Source organism: Portunus trituberculatus, chromosome 22 (assembly GCF_017591435.1).
Source record: "Portunus trituberculatus isolate SZX2019 chromosome 22, ASM1759143v1, whole genome shotgun sequence".
Classification (NCBI taxonomy): Eukaryota; Metazoa; Arthropoda; class Malacostraca; order Decapoda; family Portunidae; genus Portunus; species Portunus trituberculatus.
Window position 1 is genome coordinate 4,704,745 of NC_059276.1, and position 24,166 is coordinate 4,728,910.

At 40.8% G+C, this 24,166-nt stretch overlaps 4 protein-coding genes across 10 annotated transcripts in view; 3 read left to right on the plus strand and 1 right to left on the minus strand.

The window, feature by feature from the left end:
• LOC123507362 (low-density lipoprotein receptor-related protein 4-like) overlaps positions 1–24,166 on the minus strand; it is a 91,422-nt gene that overhangs the window by 60,513 nt on the left and 6,743 nt on the right. For 5 of the 6 annotated variants that reach the window (XR_006675643.1, XR_006675641.1, XR_006675642.1 and 2 more), the window contains exons 3-10: positions 23,449–23,592; positions 22,056–22,151; positions 21,521–21,659; positions 20,996–21,105; positions 20,192–20,351; positions 19,817–19,937; positions 19,160–19,373; positions 18,749–18,869 (exon numbers count right to left, since the gene is read on the minus strand). Coding sequence is in view for 3 of the 6 variants with exons in the window: in XM_045260160.1 (XP_045116095.1) it covers positions 18,749–18,869; positions 19,160–19,373; positions 19,817–19,937; positions 20,192–20,351; positions 20,996–21,105; positions 21,521–21,659; positions 22,056–22,151; positions 23,449–23,592 (1,105 nt within the window). In the remaining 3 variants the exon portion in view is untranslated. Of the gene's footprint in view, positions 1–18,748; positions 18,870–19,159; positions 19,374–19,816; positions 19,938–20,191; positions 20,352–20,995; positions 21,106–21,520; positions 21,660–21,931; positions 21,951–22,055; positions 22,152–23,448; positions 23,593–24,166 lie in introns of those variants that run through there. The other variant, XM_045260161.1, reaches the window with a different exon arrangement.
• Positions 283–3,898, plus strand: LOC123507370. The gene is made up of 5 exons (XM_045260168.1): positions 283–407; positions 803–919; positions 1,560–1,715; positions 2,685–2,803; positions 3,268–3,898. The coding sequence occupies exons 2-5, from the start codon at positions 805–807 to the stop codon at positions 3,316–3,318; spliced, it is 441 nt and encodes a 146-aa protein (XP_045116103.1). The 5' UTR covers positions 283–407; positions 803–804; the 3' UTR covers positions 3,319–3,898.
• LOC123507369 lies at positions 7,796–10,373 on the plus strand. Its single transcript, XM_045260167.1, has 5 exons — positions 7,796–7,877; positions 7,966–8,082; positions 8,570–8,725; positions 9,412–9,530; positions 9,744–10,373. The coding sequence occupies exons 2-5, from the start codon at positions 7,968–7,970 to the stop codon at positions 9,804–9,806; spliced, it is 453 nt and encodes a 150-aa protein (XP_045116102.1). The 5' UTR covers positions 7,796–7,877; positions 7,966–7,967; the 3' UTR covers positions 9,807–10,373.
• Positions 15,818–18,617, plus strand: LOC123507367. 2 transcript variants are annotated; one of them, XM_045260165.1, is made up of 5 exons: positions 15,818–15,997; positions 16,987–17,145; positions 17,642–17,715; positions 17,887–18,018; positions 18,299–18,617. In XM_045260165.1, the coding sequence occupies exons 1-5, from the start codon at positions 15,916–15,918 to the stop codon at positions 18,347–18,349; spliced, it is 498 nt and encodes a 165-aa protein (XP_045116100.1). In that variant the 5' UTR covers positions 15,818–15,915; the 3' UTR covers positions 18,350–18,617. The 2 variants fall into 2 exon arrangements, with proteins under 2 accessions (XP_045116100.1, XP_045116101.1); XM_045260166.1 differs by lacking the exon at positions 16,987–17,145.

Here is a 24,166-nt window from a genome sequence, read left to right on the forward strand (position 1 = left end):
AAATGAGTGAATACATAACTAGAACTGCAGCCTTCACGTGAACTCTCAGGCAAAGCAACCTGTCCTTGATTTGCCTAAGGTTAGATGGACCTTATTAAAAGTAACCATAACAATAACACACAATCGACACAACGCTCAACACAAAAGACAGAATAATGAATTATGACATTTTTCCGTCGCCGCTTGTTACAAAAACGTGGACGTGACGATTGCGAACGTCATGAATAACGTGTCCTCCATTTCGAGTCATCATAACACCACCATGAGCCTCGCCAGTATTCCATATCTCCTGTGAGACCCCCGCCTCCCCCAGCACGACTCCCCGGAAGGAATGAGCATATAAAACAGCCGCATCCCTCACTCACCCTCACACTTGTCACTCGTGTCCTACTACTGCAAGTCTGCAAGTGAGTAGCACACACACACACACACACACACACACACACCGCCCGGTAGCTCAGTGGTTAGAGCGCTGGTTTCACAAGCCAGAGGACCGGGTTCGATTCCCCGGCCGGGTGGAGATATTTGGGTGTGTCTCCTTTCACGTGTAGCCCCTGTTCACCTAGCAGTGAGTAGGTACGGGAAGTAAATCGAGGAGTTGTGACCTTGTTGTCCCGGTGTGTGGTGTGTGCCTGGTCTCAGGCCTATCCGAAGATCGGAAATCATGAGCTCTGAGCTCGTTCCGTAGGGTAACGTCTGGCTGTCTCGTCAGAGACTGCAGCAGATCAAACAGTGAAACACACACACACACACACACACACACACACACTGTCATACGACTCACACCATCTCCCTCACACAGCTATGAAGGTCCAGGTCTGCACAGCCTTGGTGGTGGTGCTGGCGGCGACGCTGGTGGTGGAAGCCGGCCCACGCATGCGTCGCATGGGATTCTGGTTGAACTTCCTTAAAGAAGTCAGTAAGTACAACAGAGAGTAACAGCTGCGAGAGAGTCTATCTATTATAACAGATAGACTCAATGTGCAGTATGTCACGTTTCTCGTTGGGGGACTCAAGTGTAGTTTGCTTCATATAAACGTTTAGACGTTTGCGTGTTATACTGTGGTCTATGAGCTATATATTTTTTCATGCATGAGGAAAAGCTTAACACAGGCAACAAAAAAAAAAAAAAAAAAGGCCCACTTGATTGCCAGTTTCCTAAAAGTGATAGAGGGGATATACGTCTATCTATCTCTGTCTAATGTCTATCTGACACTTTATATGTAAAATAAAAAAAAAAAAAAAATATATATATATATATATATATATATATATATATATATATATATATATATATATATATATCCATCTATCTATCTAGCTATGCATGTATGTAGCTATGTATAGGGCTAGCCATCTGTCTGTCTATCTATTTGTTAGTCTATATATCTGTCAATCAATCGGTCTACATATCTGTTTATCTACAGGCGTCAGTTCAACCGGCAACGGCGCAAAATATCTAACATTTAATCAGTAATCTAACAGCACAAAAAAAAACATTCCTTTCTCCCTAACACACACACACACACACCACAACTAACGCTTCACCTCCCAAACAGCCTCTGACGTGTGCGGGGATGACATATGCCTCCCTGAGGGCCGGGAGTGTCTGCAGCAGATGAAGCGCCAGGACATCAATGCGGAGATGCTTGAGGAGGTCAGAACCAACCTAACTGAGTGTGCCACCGACGTGGACTTCAGCGGTCTCACACTGGGTGAGTTTTTTTTTTTTTTTTTTTTTTTACGGCATGGCCTATAGCGCCTGTAAGCATACTTGAAGAGTATGTATGGGGAGTGCTGTTAAGCCTCCACCCATTAATGGCGCAGGCAGTTTTATTTATAGTGGTACCCATATTAGGATCCATATCACTACCCAAGCGCATCTTTGACGTAACCACTTAGAACCTGGGTACCATGGTGGCATGTAGGTACACCACAAATGACAAAGCTTCAACCGGTGGGATTCGAACCTAACCGTGGACGTCTGCCCAATCTCACGCTCACCACCTTCTCCACTACACCATCTCCTCCCTTATATCCTACATCAAAAGTATCTGAACCTTATCTTTGTAAGTAGGAGGGACAACGACTAACAGCTAGAACATTACAGAGAAAAAGTAAAAGGCCCAATGAGATACCATTTCCAAAGTAGAGTCAGAAATGACAAAAAAATCATTCCCTTCAAGCTTCACTCTTGCTAGAATAACAGAAGTAAGCTAGTTCCAGAGTTCACCAGAAAAGAGATGACCAACTGACAAAACTGATTAACTCTTGCATTTATTCATCAATATTAATATTACTCTAAAAGAATTTCGTAAAGTTTCTCGTATGCATAGATGAACAACAAGGTATAACAACAATGGCATACAATTTCCCCTCACACTTCACTCAACATTTCCCATTAAGAGCAACGTCTGAGACCATTACTGGCATCCAAAACATGAGATTATAATACATTGTGCAATTTCTGGCCAGTACATTGCTTGGAGGTGACTAAAGAACAAAAACTAATGTCTCAGTGGTTGGTGATCAGGGAAAGCTGTTACAAATACGAGTGAAAAAGTCAAGTTCCACACGGCTATAAAAGAAATCCACGTACTGAAACCGTGTCTTGTACAAATAGATTGGGAAAAAAATCACTGTAGATCAGCCTCCAGACAACCCTTCTCTCTCATCCTCAACAGATGACGTCACATCGGAGGACAACCACCAAGGATTCATCACCTTCATGAGGAAGTTCAGAGTCGGCGACAAAACACAGCAGTACGCCCTTCTCCAGTGTTTCTTGGAGCGCAACGGACAAGTGAGTACATTTGGAAGTAGTAGTAGTAGTAGTAGTAGTAGTAGTAGTAGTAGTAGTAGTAGTAGTAGTAGTAGTAGTAGTAGTAGTAGAGCAGCAGCAGCAGCAGCAGCAGCAGCAGCAGCAGCACCACCACCACCACCACCACCACCACCACCACCACCACCACCACCACCACCAGCAACATCAATAGCAATAGCAGTAGCAGTAACAGTAGTCTGGCCTAGGCAATTAAAACAAATATGTATAAACAAAATGCTCACTGAAGACATTATTCCCTAGAGTCTAATCAGAAGAGTGATCATAATCTGAGGGTAAGTTTCTTGTAGTCTCCTTCCTGGAACAGCTCGAGTCAAAGCCAGGAGGAAATAGATACGCAAGCAGAGAAGAAGTAGTAGTAAAGTTGTTTTAGAGATATACACCTTTGGCACTTCCTATTTATCTGACGCCCTTCTTTTCCGCCATAGCTCCCCACCCTGCTGTCCTGTCTGGAGGCAACCCAAACCGAGACTGCATAAACATCCCAATCATGTGGAAGATGCAAGATTAACCGCAACTACATAAAGGATTACGAGTTGGTATCGATACTCTCTCTCTCTCTCTCTCTCTCTCTCTCTCTCTCTCTCTCTCTCTCTCTCTCTCTCTCTCTCTCTCTCTCTCTCTCTCTCTCTATTTTACCTACTCGTCAATGTATCGTTACCTGTTTTTATTTTCACTTCACATTACCTACCCTAACCGATCAACCTAATTAACTACCTAACTAAATGTAACTTCACGAATCCCTTCTCTCTCGCACCCTCAATTCCCTCCAGTCCTTCCAACACTCTGTAAGCCATCGGTATTAGTATCAAAGTGCCCTGTCATCTAAACTGCAGTAGATTGACAATATAAGAAACGAAGTGTTGTGCAGATTAAAGAGAAAGAAAAAAGAACAACGAAGATGAGAACACGAACAAATAATAAGAAACAAGAACAACAACTATGAAAAAATTGGAGAAAAAGAAAAGATAATTCACCATCAACTTAATATCTGTTTGCTATTTTTTTTTTATCTTTCGCTTGTAACTTTTCAGCAAATAAACCTGGACTGTTTAAAAATGTATGTGTATAAGTCATCATCATTCCTTTCTTGTCTCAGTCATCATCATTCCTTCCCTGTCTCAGTCATCATCATCATTCTCTAAATAAGTGCAAGGTAAATGTAAAGTAATGCATGATAACGTATGTGTGCGTACCTGGGAGCATCGGAGGGACGTCATGCAGAACCTGGGCATGTGTGAGGGTCAACAATATTTTAATGCGCATGTTCAAAAGATCATACCTCCTTACGTCAACTACCAATATACATGGCTCCATATCCACAACGTGGCATCAATGTGATGCTTACGTGAGGCCTACCCACATTGGTCCCGCATTCCTGCCAAGCAGTGCATGGCTTGGCGAAGTGGTGCGTCAGGTAAGTGGCATTGCACAGCCAGTAACGTTCTGGCGCCGATGTGACAACGCAGTGCAGAGGGTATATAGACGCCGCGTGAGGCTTGCGCCTGGTTCAAAAGATTCTCTTGCATCTAAATGTGAGATTTTTCTCTTTCTACCACCTCACTGAATAGGTCCTTGTCAAACCTGAAGTTCTTATGCAGGGGTGGGTATTTTATTGCCAATTGCCCCATGAGGTTGCCATAGTACCCTAGCTCGACTCTTCTTTGCAAGTATGGCCATGACCAAATCCTTCTTGGCCATCTTGCCTTCCTCCAGCAGCGACTTGCTGCAAGGGCCTTCACTGTCTCCATCATTATCGTGATATTAACATAGTCTACGGTAGCTTGCAATAACACGGTGTCATGTCCGTGGTACAGTGGAACCATGCATGCTTTGGGGTCCGAAGGTCTCCAAGCACACGAGTTCGAATCCTGTCCACGGTACGAGTGTAGGTTGGGCTTCCTCACTCGGGGGAACGGTTTCCTAGCGGGTGGGCTTTGAGATAGGAAGTACCATAAAAAAGTATCCCCTTTAGCCCAGAAATTCCGGTGAAAAGCCCACATGGTATAAAAAAAAAAAATCTAAAATTTCTCCGTGTTGATGCCACTGATGGTGTTGCAGTTGTGCCTCGCTGTGGTGAAGACAGCCCTTTTGTACCTGTCACGTAATACGGGTTGATGACGGCGCACTTTACAACAATAACGGTAGACTTACGCCATACATACCTTGGGGTTGCGTGGTCTACTGTGCAAATTGTGTGTGGGCAAGGCACTTACGTGTTGGTCATTCCAGTTACCACTACGTCACTATAGCATAGTACGTAGGCCTACCTCGTACTTCCTCGCGACATCATAGTGCTGACCCCTCAAGCATCACGTACATAACCACAACAAACATATCTGGTCCCTCACCTCCCGTATACCCACGTATGGACAAAAAAACACCTCCCGTGATCTGCAGTATTATGTTCAATACCACCTCTCACTACGACTCGTCTCCAGCCTCACTCTCCAGCCACAGCTACCGAGGTCAACTCAACTGGCGCCAACGTTTGTCCTACAACCTATCTAATCAAGTGGTACCAGTGGTAAGCATGATATCTAATACAATTAGTGGCCACAGTTATTCAATACACTGGTGCCAAGCGGTGGTGAGCAAAACCATCTAAAACACTGGTGTACAGCAATTCTTCCTAATACATATGTGTATGAGTTCCCAAATTATTTTTACTTCAAAACACTGAGAAAATTCATGTAAAATGGTTAAGTCTTGAGAGAAATTGGCTGTGAGAATAGAACCAAAAAAAAAAGAAGACTCGTAAACATGATAGTTTAGCCACACGGTCACATTCTAAGTAGTTTCGTCTTCACAGGCCCATTACTGCCTCTTACATAATTTTCTTATTAATTTCTCGTGTTTTCCCTTGTCTTAAACTTCATCTTCCTAAAGTGTGATAGAAAACATCTTATCAGCATCGCTGCCACCAAAGTTATGCTTCAAGTCTTGAAATTAATAAATTTATCCTCTCCACTGCCACCAATGCAAACACCAAAACTTATTTATCTATTGCGTGGCAGCCAATACAAAAAATAAATAAAACCGAGGCACACACACACACACACACACACACACACACACACACACACACTCATGTAAGAACACATTCATATAGCGGGAAACGTTAGATCACCATGAGTCTGTGTTTATTGTCAGGGCGTAGAGTGATGTTCACAGAAAAAAGGGAAGGAAGCTGATAATTTTCTGTTTCTCGCATCACTACTCACCATGAAGAGATCTGCAGTTCATCCTGACTCTCAAAAAAGTACTATGTTCTTTAGTACCTGTAAAGTCTTCACGCAGCGAAATGTAACCTAATGGGAAAGAAAAATAAAGCTCAAATTTGTCTGACGTAACCTAAACATCCTGACTATCAATAAAGTTAGTATTTTCAGTATCTACGATATTAATACAGCAAAATATAACCTAAAGGAAAAAAAATAAAACTTAAAAATGTCCAACATTGCATAAAAAGCCGTTTGTTTTATTTCGACTCTTAAAAAATTATATTTCATGGTACCTGCATACGTTACGTTACGATATTAACCTTAAATAGAAGAAAGGAGAACTTGAACAGAATTAAAATAAACTAACCTAACGTAACCTAACCTTAACTGTCCTGCATTTCATCTCGTCACTCAAGAAATGTATAATGCTCTGATTGTTCTCTGGCGTCTTGATAATATTAACGCTGAGAATTATAACCTAGCACAATGCAAAATAACCTCAAGAATTGGACCGTTCCTCCTTACTCTCAAAGAATCAATAATAAGTAAAGTAACAGACTCGTACTGAATTTGTCAAATAAATAAAGTCTTCTAAAATCTATATCTGAAAGTCATCAAATTCTTTAAACTTATGGCAGTCGACAAGTCACTCACACACAAAAAAATTAATAGAACCAAATACTCCAACATTACGGGCACCTCAATATACTACTATATCCTCCTTAGAGACTGGCACCTTTTCCAGTCTTCTTTTCTCATTTTCCCTTTTTATTTCCCTTGACCAATGCCTCTTTCACACAATAAATTAAAAATACATATCAACCTTGTGTCCACTTCAGTAAGCTAATGTCTTCCTTACAGATTACCCTTTTATTCTTTACTCACCTGTTTATTGCCCTTCGTCACACATCTCTTCCATAAAAACAAAACAACCAAACCTTACGTGCAACCTTAACAAGCAGCACTTGGTAAGCTCCAATCGTCAACCTTCCCAGACTACACTGCAGCAATCCAACAGTGGTGTCTAGCGGCCACCAATTCTACCTTGCTGCATCACTACTTCACAGCACAAATAAAGTTCAATGCGGTTTTTGGTAGGCACTAAGGCAGCAACAGGCGCTTCCATTGATGTCACTTTAGAAACTGTGCCATCGTGGTTAGAGCAGGGCACAGCAAAGTATCCGGCAACTGAAAGAATAGTGCATATACGGTTTGCTCTCAAAGTTATCGTATAAGAAACTCGTAACACCATTCGCGTGCTTTGTTTTCACCTTCAGGATACAAAATTCACAGCTCGAAACTAAACTTGCCATCCTAATTAAATTTCCTTTTTGCTTCCTAACAGCGTAAGTCTAGCGTAACTTCTTTTTTTTCTTAATTTCATGTGTCTTTGGACAGACTTCTCTCGTAAATGAGTCAATAAATAACTAGAACTGCAGCCTTCACGTGAACTCTCAGGCAAAGCAACCTGTCCTTGATTTGCCTAAGGTTAGATGGACCTTATTAAAAGTAACCATAACAATAACACACAATCGACACAACGCTCAACACAAAAGACAGAATAATGAATTATGACATTTTTCCGTCGCCGCTTGTTACAAAAACGTGGACGTGACGATTGCGAACGTCATGAATAACTTGTCCTCATTCGAGTCATCATGACACCACCATGAGCCTCGCCAGTATTCCATATCTCCTGTGAGACCCCCGCCTCCCCCAGCACGACTCCCCGGAAGGAATGAGCATATAAAACAGCCGCACCCCTCACTCACCCTCACACTTGTCACTCGTGTCCTACTACTGCAAGTCTGCAAGTGAGTAGCGCACACACACACACACACACACACACACACACACACACACACACACTGCCATACTACTCAAACCATCTCCCTCACACAGCTATGAAGGTCCAGGTCTGCACAGCCTTGGTGGTGGTGCTGGCGGCGACGCTGGTGGTGGAAGCCGGCCCACTCATGCGTCGCATGGGATTCTGGTTGAACTTCCTTAAAGAAGTCAGTAAGTACAGCAGAGAGTAACAGCTGTGAGAGAGTCTATCTATTATCAATGTGCAGTATGTCACGTTTCTCGTTGGGGGACTCACAGTGTACACGTTTGAGTGTTACTGTGGTTTATGAACTACAGTATACGTCCATCTATCTGTCTGTCTGTCTGCCTAGTGTCTATCTGCATGTCATTATATCTATGCCTCTCTTTCCCTATTTATCTGTCTATTGATCTAGCTATGCATGTATCTCTCCATCTATGTATGTATGTATGTATGTATGTATTTTTGTATCTATCTATTTATTAGTCTATCTATCTGCCTATCAATCTGCCTCCATATCTATCTATCTGTAGATGTCTCAGTTTAACCACAACGGTACCCCATATCACAGAGCATTTAATCAGTAATCTATCAGCACAACATAACATTCCTTTCTGGGCTTCTCCATAAATCACTCCCAACACACACACCACAACTAACGCTTCACCTCCCAAACAGCCTCTGACGTGTGCGGGGATGACATATGCCTCCCTGAGGGCCGGGAGTGTCTGAAGCAGATGAAGCCCCAGAACATCAATGCGGAGATGCTTGAGGAGGTCCGAACCAACCTAACTGAGTGTGCCACCGACGTGAACTTCAGCGGTCTCACACTGGGTAAGTGTGTGGTCATATCCTACATCCAAAGTATCTTAAGCTTTTCTTTGTAAGTAGGAAGGGCAACGACCAACAGCTAGAACATTACAGAGAAAAAAATCAATAGGCCCAATGAGATACCAGTTCCAAAGTAGAGTCAGAAATTACTAAAAAAATAATAAGTGTCCCTCTTGAGAGAATTCAAGTCACAGGAAAGGGGAAATACAGAAGCAGGCAGGGAGTTCCACAGTTCACTAGAAAAAGAGATGACCAACTGACAAAACTGATTAACTCTTGCATTTATTCATCAATATTAATATTACTCTAAAAGAATTTCGTAAAGTTTCTCGTATGCATAGATGAACAACAAGGTATAACAACAATGGCATACAATTTCCCCTCACACTTCACTCAACATTTCCCATTAAGAGCAACGTCTGAGACCATTACTGGCATCCAAAACATGAGATTATAATACATTGTGCAATTTCTGGCCAGTACATTGCTTGGAGGTGACTAAAGAACAAAAACTAATGTCTCAGTGGTTGGTGATCAGGGAAAGCTGTTACAAATACGAGTGAAAAAGTCAAGTTCCACACGGCTATAAAAGAACTCCACGTACTGAAACCGTGTCTTGTACAAATAGATTGGGAAAAAAATCACTGTAGATCAGCCTCCAGACAACCCTTCTCTCTCATCCTCAACAGATGACGTCACATCGGAGGACAACCACCAAGGATTCATCACCTTCATGAGGAAGTTCAGAGTCGGCGACAAAACACAGCAGTACGCCCTTCTCCAGTGTTTCTTGGAGCGCAACGGACAAGTGAGTACATTTGGAGTAGTAGTAGTAGTAGTAGTAGTAGTAGTAGTAGTAGTAGTAGTAGTAGTAGTAGTAGTAGTAGTAGTAGTAGTAGTAGTAGTAGTCTGGCCTAAGCAATAATAAAAAAAATAAGTACTAAAGACACTATTCCCCAAACAGTCTTATCAGAAGAGTTGGCACTTTCTATCTATCTGACGCCCTTCTTCCTCGCCACAGCTCCCCACCCTGCTGTCCTGTCTGGAGGCAACCCAAACCGGCGCAGATACTGAGACTGCATAAACATCCCATTCACGTGAAGATGAAAGATTAACCTCAACTACATAAAGGATTACGAGTTGGTATCGATACTCTCTCTCTCTCTCTCTCTCTCTCTCTCTCTCTCTCTCTCTCTCTCTCTCTCTCTCTCTCTCTCTCTCTCAGCTACCTACTCGTCCATATATCGTTACCTATTTTTATTTTCACTTCACATTACCTAACCTAACCAATCTACCAAATTAACTTCCTAACTAAATGTAACTTCACGAATCCCTTCTCTCTCGCACCCTTAATTCCCTCCAGTCCTTCCAACACTCTGTAAGCCATCGGTATTAGTATCAAGGTGCCCTGTCATCTAAACTGCAGTAGATTGACAAAATAACAAACGAAGTGTTGTGCAGATTAAAGAGAAAGAAAAAAGAACAACGAAGATGAGAACAAGAACAAACAATAACAAACAAGAATAACAACTACGAAGAAGCTGGAGAGAAAAAAAAAAAGATAATTCACCATCAACTTAATACCTGTTTCCTATTATTTCATATCTTTCGCTTGTAACTTTTCGGCAAATAAACCTGGACTGTTTAAAAATGTATGTGTATGAGTTCCCAAATGGTGTCTATTTCAAAACACTGAGAAAATTAATCTAAAACAGGTTGGGTCCTCAAGGAAAGCCGCTGTGAGAATCAAACCATGGAAAGAAGACTCATAAACACGGTATTTTATCCACATGGTCACAATGCAAGTACTGTTTCGTCTTCACAGTTCCATCACTTTCTCTTGTATATCTTTTCTGTTAATTTCTAGTGTTTTTTTCTTCCCTTCCTGTTCCTAAAGTGTGATAAACAAAATCTTATCCACATCGCTGCCACCAATGTAATGCCTCAAGTCTTGAACCTGAGAAATTTATCCTCTCCGCTGCCACCAATGTTAACACTAAATCTTATCTATTGCATGACAGTCAATACAGAAAACAACCATAGATATAATTCCTGACAATATTATTTCTTTCATTTACGTACAAAAACCCAAATTCGACCATAGTAGGTTTTAGAATCATATACAATAAATGGAATATCAGAATACATCATTGATTTACTACACAGACTTGACACGATGCTGCGAAAAGGATGAGAGGGAAGCTGCAGCAGACCAGTTTAACCCCTTCAATACTGGGACACATTTTTACCTTACGATTTGTGTGCGATTACACCATTTTATTGACATTAGGAAGGGTCTATGGAGGTGACATTAGGAAGTGTCTATGGAGGTCAGAATAATGGCCATAGTCTTCACTATTTAATCCCCACATGAGTTCCTGAAGGTGTACAAAATCACCAAATACTAACCAGAATGAATATGGAATCGCGTCATGGTATTGAAGGAGTTAAACAACAGAATGTCGCTCTAAAGCGTGAATGGACAGCAGTGACGGTGGTGATGGTGGTGTTAGAACGAATGATGATGTTGCTACTGATGAGGATGATGACGATAATGGTATTGGAGATGGTGATGGTGGCGGTGCAGCATCTTTATATACACGCTGCATAGTTAGTTTCATACACAAATCTTAGCTTAAACCTGCAGTGCATCCTGGTTTCATTAGCGATGTTCCCTAAAATTAGGTATACAGAATTTTTTTTTCGATACTGCACATCACTAGGTTCCATACATTTCAACCCTACGAGACCCATCACGATTAGTTTTCCTGCCTCTGTGCATCAAAGAAAACTGACATTACACACTTGTGAGAAAGAAAAACGGAGGCTTTACATGGGTAGCTTCTTCGTTTTTACTTCACTTGTGAATGTTCAAATGACACACACAGAGAGAGAGAGAGAGAGAGAGAGAGAGAGAGAGAGAGAGAGAGAGAGAGAGAGAGAGAGAGAGAGAGAGAGAGAGAGAGAGAGAGAGAGAGAGAGAGAGAGAGTATTCATAAAGTGACTCATACATAGCTAGGGAACAAAGATATATAGTGAGCGAATAGGAGAGTGTAGAGAGAGTACGAGTGAGAGCGAAAGAGTGGAGTCACTATACCGTAAACAGACCAACAGACCACATCACATGCAAAATATATGGTGTACACACACACACACACACACACACACACACACACACACACACACACACACACACAGAGAGAGAGAGAGAGAGAGAGAGAGAGAGAGAGAGAGAGAGAGAGAGAGAGAGAGAGAGAGAGAGAGAGAGATTCAAAGTTTCAAATAAATGTGTAGAATAATTTTTTTTCCTCTTTCCCTTTTCTCCTTTCTTTTCCTCTTTCTTAAACTTGTTAGTGAGTAAATTAAACTGAATTTCGTATCATTACTCTCTCTCTCTCTCTCTCTCTCTCTCTCTCTCTCTCTCTCTCTCTCTCTCTCTCTCTCTCTCTCAAGTAAGAGAAAAAGAGGGAAAGAGAGGGAGGAGGGGCAAGAAGCAGGAGGGGAAGGATGATGGGGGATACACAGTGGATATATATGTAAGGGAGAGAGCAAGCAAGCGTCACACTCAGCGCACGGGAACGGAAGGTGAGTGAGACGCCCAAATTCAGAACACCTTGCTCTCTCACCACAATTTTCCAAGGCTACATAAACGACTAGCCGGGTTATTAAGACAGTTTCTCCTTTTAATAAACTAGAAATCTTGCCAACCCATCACCAGAACCATATACCCTTTAAAACACGGGGATCTTCAGTTAGACCCTTTGGAAAGTAGTGATGGTGAGTATAAAGCGTTTCAGAAAAAGGGCAAAAGAACAAGGTGGAAGTGAAGTGAAAAGTTTAGTGGTTTAAAAATTTTCTTACGTGGATCTGCAACAACGAAACCATAAGGCGAGAAATTATAAAACTGCACAAATAAAATAATGTTGAAATGAACGGTAAAGAATTAACAATAAGACATGGTTCAAATGTAAAAGACTAAAAGAAATAGAAAATCAGAACGTTTGGGATTTAATTGTAATTCTTCGTGGAAAAAGAAGGATGTGAATTGTATTGTATGTGATTTGTTACTGCTTTTGTGTTATCGTGGTGGTGGTTTCGGATATGGTATGTTAACTATTGTTGTTGTTGTTGTTGTTGTTCATGTTGTTGTTGTTGTTGTTGTTGACGGGAGGGGTGATGGTGGTCGACAAGAATGAAAACATGAACTGAGAAGAAGAAGAAGAAGAAGAAGAAGAAGAAGAAGAAGAAGAAGAAGAAGAAGAAGAAGAAGAAGAAGAAGAAGAAGAAGAAGAAGAAGAAGAAGAAGAAGAAGAAGAAAGGAGGAGGAGGAGGAGGAGGAGGAGGAGGAGGAGGAGGAAGAAGAAGAAGAAGAAGAAGAAGAAGAAGAAGAAGAAGAAGAAGAAGAAGAAGAAGAAGAAGAAGAAGAAGAAGAAGAAGAAGAAGAAGAAGAAGAAGAAAATAAAAGAAAAGGAAAAGAAGAAAAGAAAGAAAAGAAAGAAAGAAGAAGAAGAAGAAGAAGAAGAAGAAGAAGAAGAAGAAGAAGAAGAAGAAGAAGAAGAAGAAGAAGAAGAAGAAGAAGAAGAAGAAGAAGAAGAAGAAGAAGAAACGACCAAACGAACGAACGAACGAACGAAAAAGAAAAAAGCTGAAAGAAAAACAAGAGAAAAAAAGTAGTAAAAAGAGAGAAGCAGAGAGAGAGAGAGAGAGAGAGAGAGAGAGAGAGAGAGAGAGAGAGAGAGAGAGAGAGAGAGAGAGAGAAAGGGTGTGGCACGGTCCACACCACGGAGACACACATCACTGCCTGTCACACGCTTGTCAAAAAAAAAAGAAAAAAAAAAAGAAAAAAAAAAACAGCGCCAATATTATCCAGATGGTACAAGAAAATTAAAAGAATATAAAGTAATGCCATGCGAGAGATTGTACACACGTGAACACTAATTAAAGGTAGAAAAGATAACCTGGATGATGATGTAGACTTTGGAATGGTGAGATAGTGAAATGTTTGCCATTCATTCACTAACAAGTACAACAGTCTCTTCAAAACCTTCATTTACGTGACAGAGTGATAGACATAACAAAAATCTTATCTTCTCCATTCTACTCCATCTATCTACTTATTCATTTTCGCTTCTATTATTTTCCATTACTTTTTTTATTAATTCAGTTTACGTGACAATAATAGACCTAACAAAAAAAATTCATCTTTCCTATTCTATTCCATTTATTTTACCTATTCATTTACTATTCATACCCAAAGTAAATTTTCGCTCCTATTCTTTTCTGTCACTTTTTTATTCATTTAGTTAATTTACGTGACAGAATAATGGACCTAACAAAAAAAATTATCATTTCTGTTCTATTTCATCTATTTACCTATTCATTTCTTATTCATAACCCAAGTAAATTTTAGGTCATATTCTTTTCTATTACTTTTTATTCATTCAGTTTTTTTTTTTTTTTTTTATTTAAACCATGTGGGCTTTTCACGAGAATTTATGGGCTAAAGGGGATAGTTTTTCGGGGTAGCTCCTATCTCAAAGCCCACCTGCTAGGAAACCGTTGCCCCGAGTGAGGAAGCCCAACCTACACTCGGACCGTGGACAGGATTCGAACCCGTGCGCTTGGAGACCCCTCGGACCGCCAAGGGTTGACGTGTTACTCCTATTTGTTACTTAATATTTCATACCCAAGCAATTTCCCCGTCTCTTCTATTATTTTCTTCATTTATTCACCTAATTCATGTGTTACTCCTTTGTTAATTTTGATAGTAAAATTATCCCATCCACCTCGCAATCTTTTAAACCTCTCACAGTCATCCTAGCTCTCCATGGCAAGAATGTTTTCGGTCTTTTCTATCATTTTCTTTATCTATTCAGTTCGTTTATGTTTTACTCCTGTTTGTTACTTATTTTTAGTAGTAAAATTTTGTATCCCATCCACCGTGCAGCCTTCTAAATCACCCACAGTCATCCCAGCTCTTCACGGCAAGTAATTTCCCGGTATTTTCTATTATTTCCTCCATTCATTTAGTTGGTTTGTGTTACTCCTCTGTTAGTTTTGGTAGTGAAGTTTTGTGTTCCATCCACCAGGCAGCCTTCTAAACCTCCCACAGTCATCCAAGCTCTCCACGGCCTTCTAAATCGTCACATCCTCCAACCTTGGCGCTAATGTCACTCCCACCTCTCGTCCTCTGATCACCGTCATCCCTCACCAGCGACCTTGACGAAGCAACACGAAAGGAGATAAAATAGAGAGTTTTCCGAATCCCCCACACCATAACGCGCGCTCCATACTGTGTCCTTGAATGCATAATCCATCAGGGCCTCTTATTCACGCTACCTCTTGACGCTGAGTGTTCAAAACGACCCCAAACCTGAGCTGGAGGGCCGTGATTTGCGTTCAGGCGCCGTGAAATTCTGAGAAGGCACGTTCCACACCTTCCAGTACGCCTTGTATTGTCAGGAAACAGAATACTTTTTGCTACGTGCGGGGGTTTGCTTAAGAATAGAGACGCTTGGGTTGTAAATGGCGGAAAAGTTGTTATCGCGGTGTTTAATTGAGGAAGTGTGGTTTGCTGTGGTTTTATCACTGGGAAAAATCTGACAAAGACAAGACAAATTTGGACGGTATTATGAAACACTTCTGCGCCGCATCTCCACTATTTCCAAAAGGCTCTATTGGTTGAAGCCTCAGATTTTTAAACCCTTCACTACTGGGACACATTTTTTACCTTGAGTTTTATGTACCATTAGACCATTTTATTGACATTAGAAAGGGTCTATGGAGGTCAGAAGACTAATGGCCATAGTCTTCACTACTTTAATCCCCACATAAGTTTCTGAAGCTGTATAAAATCACCAAATAATAAGCAGAATGAATATGGAAATGCGTCATGGTACTGAAGGAGTTAAGGGTGTTTTCACGACTAGTAACAGATAAACAAGACTTCTACGGTGCATCATCAACATTAACAACACTCTTGAGACCTGGCTAATCATCTCTGTGGCCTTTGACAATACGTCGCGGTGAGAGAGCAAAGCGTGTCAAAGTGCAAGCCATAGACTCAAAATCACTGCTTAGTGCTTTCCATTTCAGAACCAAACACCCACAAAGAAAACGGGAAGTAGGACGCTCCCACAGCCCCTCCTCCTCCCCATCGCTTACACCCCAGACACCTCCCACCCAAGGTCACGATGAGGGCGAGCGGCGCTGTGTTTCTCCTGACAGCGGCGCTGACGGGGTTCACGCAGGCTGCTTGGCTTGAGAACTTTTCACGTATGTTTTAATAGTAATAATAACAATAATAATAATAATAATAATAATAATAATAATAACTTACAGAATTTAAAAAAAAAGCAATTTACCGACCATTCTTATATATTTGTAATTTTAAAAGGAATAAATCAGGCTTTCAATGCCTCTTGCCCTCTCTTCTTTATAATAACGGCCATATTATCTCACATTTTCCTTATTTATTATTTTCACGGTTCCTTCTGGTACTATAACCATACTAATCTATTACTATATTTGCAGAACTGTATTTTTCACAATCTTTAGTCTTGATAAGCTTCTATTTGTGTTTATTTTCATGGAGTGTGTGTATTTACCTAGTTGTAGTTTTGTGTGTGTATGTGTGTGTGTGTGTGTGTGTGTGTGTGTGTGTGTGTGTGTGTGTGTGTGTGTGTGTGTGTGTGTGTGTGTGTGTGTGTGTGTGTGTAATTCACCTCGGTCGCCTCCTGGTCACCCAGCCAGTCTTCCCCATTACGGAGCGAGCTCAGAGCTCATAGACCGATCTTCGGGAAGGACTGAGACCACAACACACTCCACACACCGGGAAAGCGAGGCCACAACCCCTCGAGTTACATCCCGTACCTATTTACTGCTAGGTGAACAGGGGCCACACATTAAGAGGCTTGCCCATTTGCCTCGCCGCGCCGGGACTCGAACCCGGCCCTCTCGATTGTGAGTCGAGCGTGCTAACCACTACACTACTGTGTGTGTGTGTGTGTGTGTGTGTGTGTGTGTGTGTGTGTGTGTGTGTGTGTGTGTGTGTGTGTGTGTGTGTGTGTGTGTGTGTGTGTGTGTGTGTGTGTGTTCCAAGCTTTCTTTTACGTTTATTTCATTCATTCATACCCTCATTATTATTTTTTTTCTATTCTTCCAATCTAAATTTTTACATTTCATTCTCTATACCCCATTGATCTTGCCCTTCACACCTCTCTCTCTCTCTCTCTCTCTCTCTCTCTCTCTCTCTCTCTCTCCAGAAAACCTGTGCCGGACTGACATCAGATGTTACACCAAGACCTATCACTGCTCTCGAATCCTCAACGTTCCCCACATTCAACGTGTCATGACTCAGGTCCTCGCCTACTGCTACTCCCTCCTCGGCTCCTCCACTCTGCGATCTACTACTTTTACTGAAGGTGTGTGTGTGTGTGTGTGTGTGTGTGTGTGTGTGTGTGTATAGTAGTGGTTGTGTTAGACTGGTAGTAGTAGTAGTAGTAGTAGTAGTAGTAGTAGTAGTAGTAGTAGTAGTAGTAGTAGTAGTAGTAGTAGTAGTAGTAGTAGTAGTAGTATATAGAGGTTCAGCTAATTTGCAGTTTTCTCTTTGATTTAAGGAACAAGTCTTCCCTCTTTTGTCTCTTCTTTACTCCTAACTCTACTTCCACTTTGTCTCTATTGCCTCTTTTAGTCTTTTTTTGGTGTGTTTACTTTATGGAAACCAGTCATTGCATCTCTAAATAATATTTGCCTCTTCTCTACTTTGTAGTTGTAAATGTATAACAAGATAAGGTTAGGTTAGGTTAGGTTAGATGCACTGAGTTTCATTATTCTTTCTGAAACTCATCATTGCATCTCTGTATTTCTGTATCTATCTCTAACCAGAATTTGTGAGTCTGTACTACCTTTCTCCAACAGATGATCTCATTGATGTCATGAGTGGTGTGCATGGAGAGCAACTGCCTGACTGTGTGTTGGTCCAGATGGGACTGGTGAGTAGTCCCAAAAAAGTCCTATTGAGTTAGAAGATTCATTTCATAGACTGACACAGAATCAAAGCTTACATCACACCATCCATAGGGAAAGACACAAACCTACACAAAAAAGCCAGCATACTAGTACAAGCACAATGATCCAGCTACCTTCCCTGCGGTCCTCCCCAGGTGGTAGATGGACGGGTGAACCAGGCAGGGTTGTACCTTGCCCTTGCCAACACAGTCATCAGTAACAACTTCAACCAGCAGAATACATTCCTCGATGCCATCAGCACCTGTCCAGCACCATCCAAGCCTCAGGTATGCCCCTTCTTATTGATATCAACCTCCCACCATCACCTAAGGCATCACTGTCTTCTTCATACATACTCCTTTCTATAATCCTTATCTTAATTACTTCATATAATGTTGTTTCTTATAAAGTAAAGTATATATTTCCTGAAGTCTCACTGATTCCATTGTTATGTTTTGCTCTTTAATCAAATATTCTTCCTTCAAAATTTTTTCCTATATTTAATTTTATTTCTATTTGAAATACGAAGCAATTACAAACATGTTAAGATACTTTTCTCCTTTGCAGCTGGCATCGTTCGGTGCCTGTGTAATACAAGCGTGTGTCTCAGCCTTGTAGCCCCATCAATCCTGCCTTCAGCACCCATCAAGACCAATGCCAAATAATGACTGCATCGTATGTCTCTCCTCTTAAATAACATTGTGACCCATTCATCATAACATTTTACCTTCCATCTTCGTCTTTCATTATGCACAGTCAAACAAGATGGAATGCTTTCACCACATCATGAGGTCACAAGGTCACATGATCAGCTGCTACATGTGCAGCCAATCTATGTGATGAAACTATAATTGAAATAAATGGATATTTTGCAAAAAAAAATCAAGCAAGCCAATCTTATCTTGCCATCTCAACCCAACACATCAACACAGATTGCAAAAAAATAATTCCACCACCCACCACATCATCACTAATCAATAGCAACACTACAGAACACAGCAAGGAAGCAACACTCACGTGGTGTTGTCTGCAGCGAGGGAGTGGCCTCGTGGGCAGAGGCAGGTGTTCTTTGCTGGGTTGCAGATGTTGCTGCTGCACTGAAGGGTGGTGCACTCCTCTGTGGGGCAGCCAACCTCATCTGTGTGCAGGGGAAACAGAGGTATTAGAAATAAATATTCAACTGACTGCAACAAACTGCATACAGCACAATGTTACATCGTATGATAAGATTGAATGTTTTCAATTCTATCTTGATAAAACAGATCTATATCCTTTTCTCTTTAGCTCATATTTGTGAGTTTATATGTACTCATAACTTCCCAGATCAGATAAGGATACGGCAAAAAAATTGAGATAGATATTTCACTGATTACAACACAACATAATTCCAACAGCCAGTCACCACATTCACCACACACACAGACTCACCATCACCAAAGAGACAGTCATGGTGGCCATCACAGAGGCGGTGGAGGGGGATGCAGGCCGTGTGGGAGCAGGTGTAGTGCTCAGGTGGGCAGGTAAACTCACACCCCATCTCATCCGAGCCATCACTGCAGTCTTTTGTGCCATCACACTTCCACTCCTTGGCAATGCAGCGGTTGGGACAGGCATGAGACTCCTCTGGGTGGCACTCACTTGGCTGAAACAAAAGTCAACTCTGCACACTTTGTCTAATTTTCACCTCCTTTTCTAAGCTTTTCCCTTTAAATGTCATCCACTTTCCTGCCTTCCTTCCCTATCACCTTCTGTCATAAGAACATAAGAGAAGAGAAGCTGCAAGAAGCCTTCAGACCTACACATGGCAGTCCTTGTATGAAGAATGACTATCTATTTCCATCTATTATCCTTATCCATAAATCTGTCTAATCTTTTAAAAGCACTAATAACCTGATTACTGAGTCCATTCCATTCATTTACCACTCTATTTGAGAACCATTTCCTTCCTATCTTTTCCTTAAACATAGATTTTCCAAGCTTCAACCCATTACTTCTTGTTCTATCCTGGTTACTGATCCTAAGAATTTTGCTCAGGTCATCATTCCTACTCTTCATTAGCAGTCTCATCTTGCCTCCTTGTCTTACCTGTTGAGTCCCTGCCACTGGGATGGGTAGAGAGCAGTTTATCTCATCCTCCCCATCAGGTGTACAATCCAGTGCACCATCACAAACCCACTTTCTCTCAATACACTTCCCAGACTCACACCTGTAGGAGAAATCAACACATGTACCCCAGCTTGGCCTCTTTTACTGAGTAGTGATATAAAGAGTTTAATTCAGGAATCTTCAGTATTAGTTCACTGTTGTTATTCATATATATACTGATTCTGATATTATGTGTTATTACTTGTTTTCACTATATCTTTATACTGAGTCACTTCTGCTTGAGTCAACAACACTGTCACAATCTCCTCCTTACAGTCCTCCTTCTCCAGTCCTCCTGATTCCCTATAGCCCTACCTGAAGTCATCACCAGGGCAGGTTTCATTGTCACAGTTCTGTTCATCTGACCAATCACCACAGTCATTTTCTCCATCACAAGCATAGTGTTGCATAATGCAGCGTCCGTCCACCGTGCACAACACCTGGTCCGACGCACAGGTGGTTTCTGATAACTTGCCTGAGATCCAAGAAGGTGTTAGTCATTGAATATCTACATAGGTAAAAACATTAGTCTTGGCAATTAGTTTAACAACTATTATACTATCACTGAAAAGGTTCTATAATAAGTAGATATGAACTTTTACAATACATATCAACTTTACATAGTTACTGGCACACATAAAACTCCTAAGAAACTGTGAGATGAAGAGATGAGTAAAGGAAAGATTTAAAGGGATAAAGAACATCAAATGAATCTTGTCTAATTATTGATAATGAGATCAAGAAGTGAAGTGAATGGAAAGTTTCAAGAGATAAACGAACATCAGGAAAGCATAGTAAAATGTCATTGATTCCGATAAGAGATGGGTACCAGGCAGTGAGTGTATAAATTAATCTTTTCTCTGCAATATCCAATGACGCACAGTAGTAAAAGCAAGGTATGAAGTCTTTATCAGCATTTACAAGAAAAAAAGGAATAAAAACAAAATATTTAGCAATTTATGGCCAGTACAATGTTTGGAGATGGCTAAAGAACAAGAAACAATATCAGAGTGGTAAACTATAAAGGAAAGGTGTGACAAGTAGCAGTAAAAGGGGTGAATGTGAAGGGAGAGCAGCAGGCTGAGTGAGAGGAAAAAAATAAGATTCTGAAAAACTCACTGCAGTCCTGCTCATCAGACTCATCAAAGCAGTCTGGGTCCCCATCACACACCCAGTTTTTTGAGATGCAGCGGCCGTCACCACAACTGTGCTCCTGAGGCTGGCAGGTGCTGGGAAATGAGATAAAATTATAGGTGTACTCTCTCACAGACACTCAAAATATATTCCCTCATACACATAAACTACAAATCATATCCTTATCAGTCCTACAAAATGTCACTTGCTAGAAAATGTGACAAAATTCTAGTACATTTTGGTGTCATGTTTTTGCAGTTATAATTTAAAATAAAGCTTTGAGTGAACTTCTCTATTCTGCTGAAGGAAGATGCCATGTAAAAGAAGACTAATGCTACAAAGGATATAAATCACTGCAGTACACACACAAAACAATGGATAGAGCTGAGATAGGATATGACTGAAATTGGACGCATAATCCTGCACTCTGACCAGGATGAAGAAACTGAATAATCCACATAAACTTTTCCATTAAGACAATGAAAAATATGGCTTCTCATAGATCTTTACCTGGAGCAATCAGCCTCATCAGACTTATCCTGGCAGTCAGCATCCCCGTCACACAACCACACCACAGAGATGCAGTACTTCCCATCAGCACAAGTAAACTGGTCCGGTTTGGTGCAGTTAGCATTGATTTGCGGGAGCTCTGCAAATGAAGTGTTATGATTGATAGAGGCAAGAAATCTTAAGGCAATAATTTAAAGGATATCAGTAAGGTGGAGAGTCCAGTAAGTGATAGAGGGTGGCAAGGGAATTTTGTTTATTTGAGGGAGATTTGTAAAGTGAAGGGTGTTGTGAATGATAAACATGAGGAAGGTTAAAGTATTCATCTTAGGGAAATTTGCAAGACAGTACAGAGAGAAGGTTGAGGAACATACACCCGTGATAAAGCCAAACAGGAAATAAACAATAACTTACTGCAAAACCATTCATCACTCTTATCAAAGCAATCATAAGGGAAATTTGAAAGCAAAGTGTTGTATAATATAGAGGCAAGGAAGATACCTGTGATATAACTGTACAAGATCGAATAGTAACTTACTGCAAAACCATTCATCACTCTTATCTCCACAGTCATCAATGCCGTCACACACCACGGAGCTGTCCACACACTTGCTGGTCTTGGAGCAGAGGTGACCTGAGGACATGGAGTGGTGGAGCTGACATTTATTGACCTTTAAAATTAATCAGCTAGACCTATCACTTTCACCACATTTATATTCCCCATTATTGTATTATGACTTAAGTGCTTCATTTACATTATTAGCTACGACTTTTAATCTCTATCACTTTTAACACGTTTATGTGCCTCATTATTATATCATGATCTATCTGTTTATTCATTTGCCACATTATACATTTATAGTCTGTTCCATCTATGAAATCCATTCTAGGTGTGGCATATTCCAGAATTTCCATGGGTGCAACATTGCCATTTCAACCACCAATCATCAGATTGAAACTGTCTCCCTACCTATCCACAAGCTCTCTCTCTCTCTCTCTCTCTCTCTCTCTCATAATATACTATATATAATTTACATTATAGTTATTTATTATTTATTTATTATTCATTTTTTTTTTTTTCCCACACCACATATATGAGGTAAAAATAGGGGTTGTAGCTTCCGTCTTATTTGGTAACCAAAGAAAGTGAGGCCTGAGCCGTGACAGTTGACCTGACTCATACCAGGTGAGGGACCCCAGGGGACACGCTGACCACCATTACCATATCATGGCAACATTGGAAAAAACCTCTGCCACATGTCATAGAATTTTTATAAATCGTCGTTATAATCCTAAACATCAGCACTCACTATACTATGAGGCTTCCTTTACTATATGTATACAGCATACATGAAATATCACTTTCAAATAGTACATGGATGAAAAATAAGAGAGAGACACATGTAAGAAGAATGATTTGGCAGTATGGCCAGAGGTAAACAACGTGACCTGCCCCACCCTGAATGGACTTCATAGATAGAACAGACTATAGGAACATTTCACTCATCTCTTTCCTACATGGGATTCCTTACAAGGGATGATTGTAATACAAAAAAATTCTCAGCCCTTTACTTAATTTGTTTTACATAATTTTCTTTAGTTTTCTACTAATCATCCCTTCATGCCCTCTGAACCCCCAAATCTTTCAAACTCACTAAATTCCTGAAGCTTCACACTTCTGAATCACATTCTGAAACACTTCAGTACTGTGCCCTGACACTTTTCAAATAACTGCAGTTAAGTTACACTAGTTTTTATGAGTGTCTCTATAGTTCACACATTAAAAAAGCTTTCTACATGAATCAGAAAAACACTCTTAAGAACCCAACAAATTATTTATCTATGTGAACTTGAAAACAGTAATGGTGAGAGAGCTAAGCAATTTAGAATACAGCAGGCCATTATCCAAACATCTAACCACCACTACACACCTGTACAGGGCTCCCTCAGGCAGTGGGCTTCATCTTCACCCTCCAGACAGTCAAGGCGACCATCACACAGCAGTTCATTGGCTACACATGCACACTCCCCTTCTTCATCCCTGCAGGCCAGCACTCCCTCATTACACTGGCACTCTGCAAAGGGAACATAAGTTAATAGAGTTACATGGATACACGGGCCACAACGGACCTTCCAATGGTGATCTACACAGTAGAAATTAAACAAAATGTGGTAGCAGTAGTTCTTATGTAGCAATGAATAACGTATACGTTTTCTGTTCATTTCTAATTTGTAATGAGATCCTAAGTTGTGTTTGTAAGTGTTGTTGATTGAATGGCCACTATATCATCCATGACATCAATAACGAGAATTATTCCAATGTACACAATGAAGGGCTTGATTGATTGATTGAAAAGGGAAGGTACCCCAACATCACGGTCACGCTAGGAAGAGATCAGCAATGAAATCAATGGAATATGTAAAAGAAAAAAAGAAACATAAACAAAGACAACTTCAAGGTACCAACAAACTTAAGTACACGTGGCACATCATTTATGAAACATCCCTACCTATCTCCAACAACATTCCCTATACATATATCTCTACTCTTTTAATGTTTCATAGTGACTCAGTTAGGGAAACCGGACGTACACACACACAAAAAGAAAGTGACTCAATCTTGCCCTCTGATGAACACGCCAATGTTAC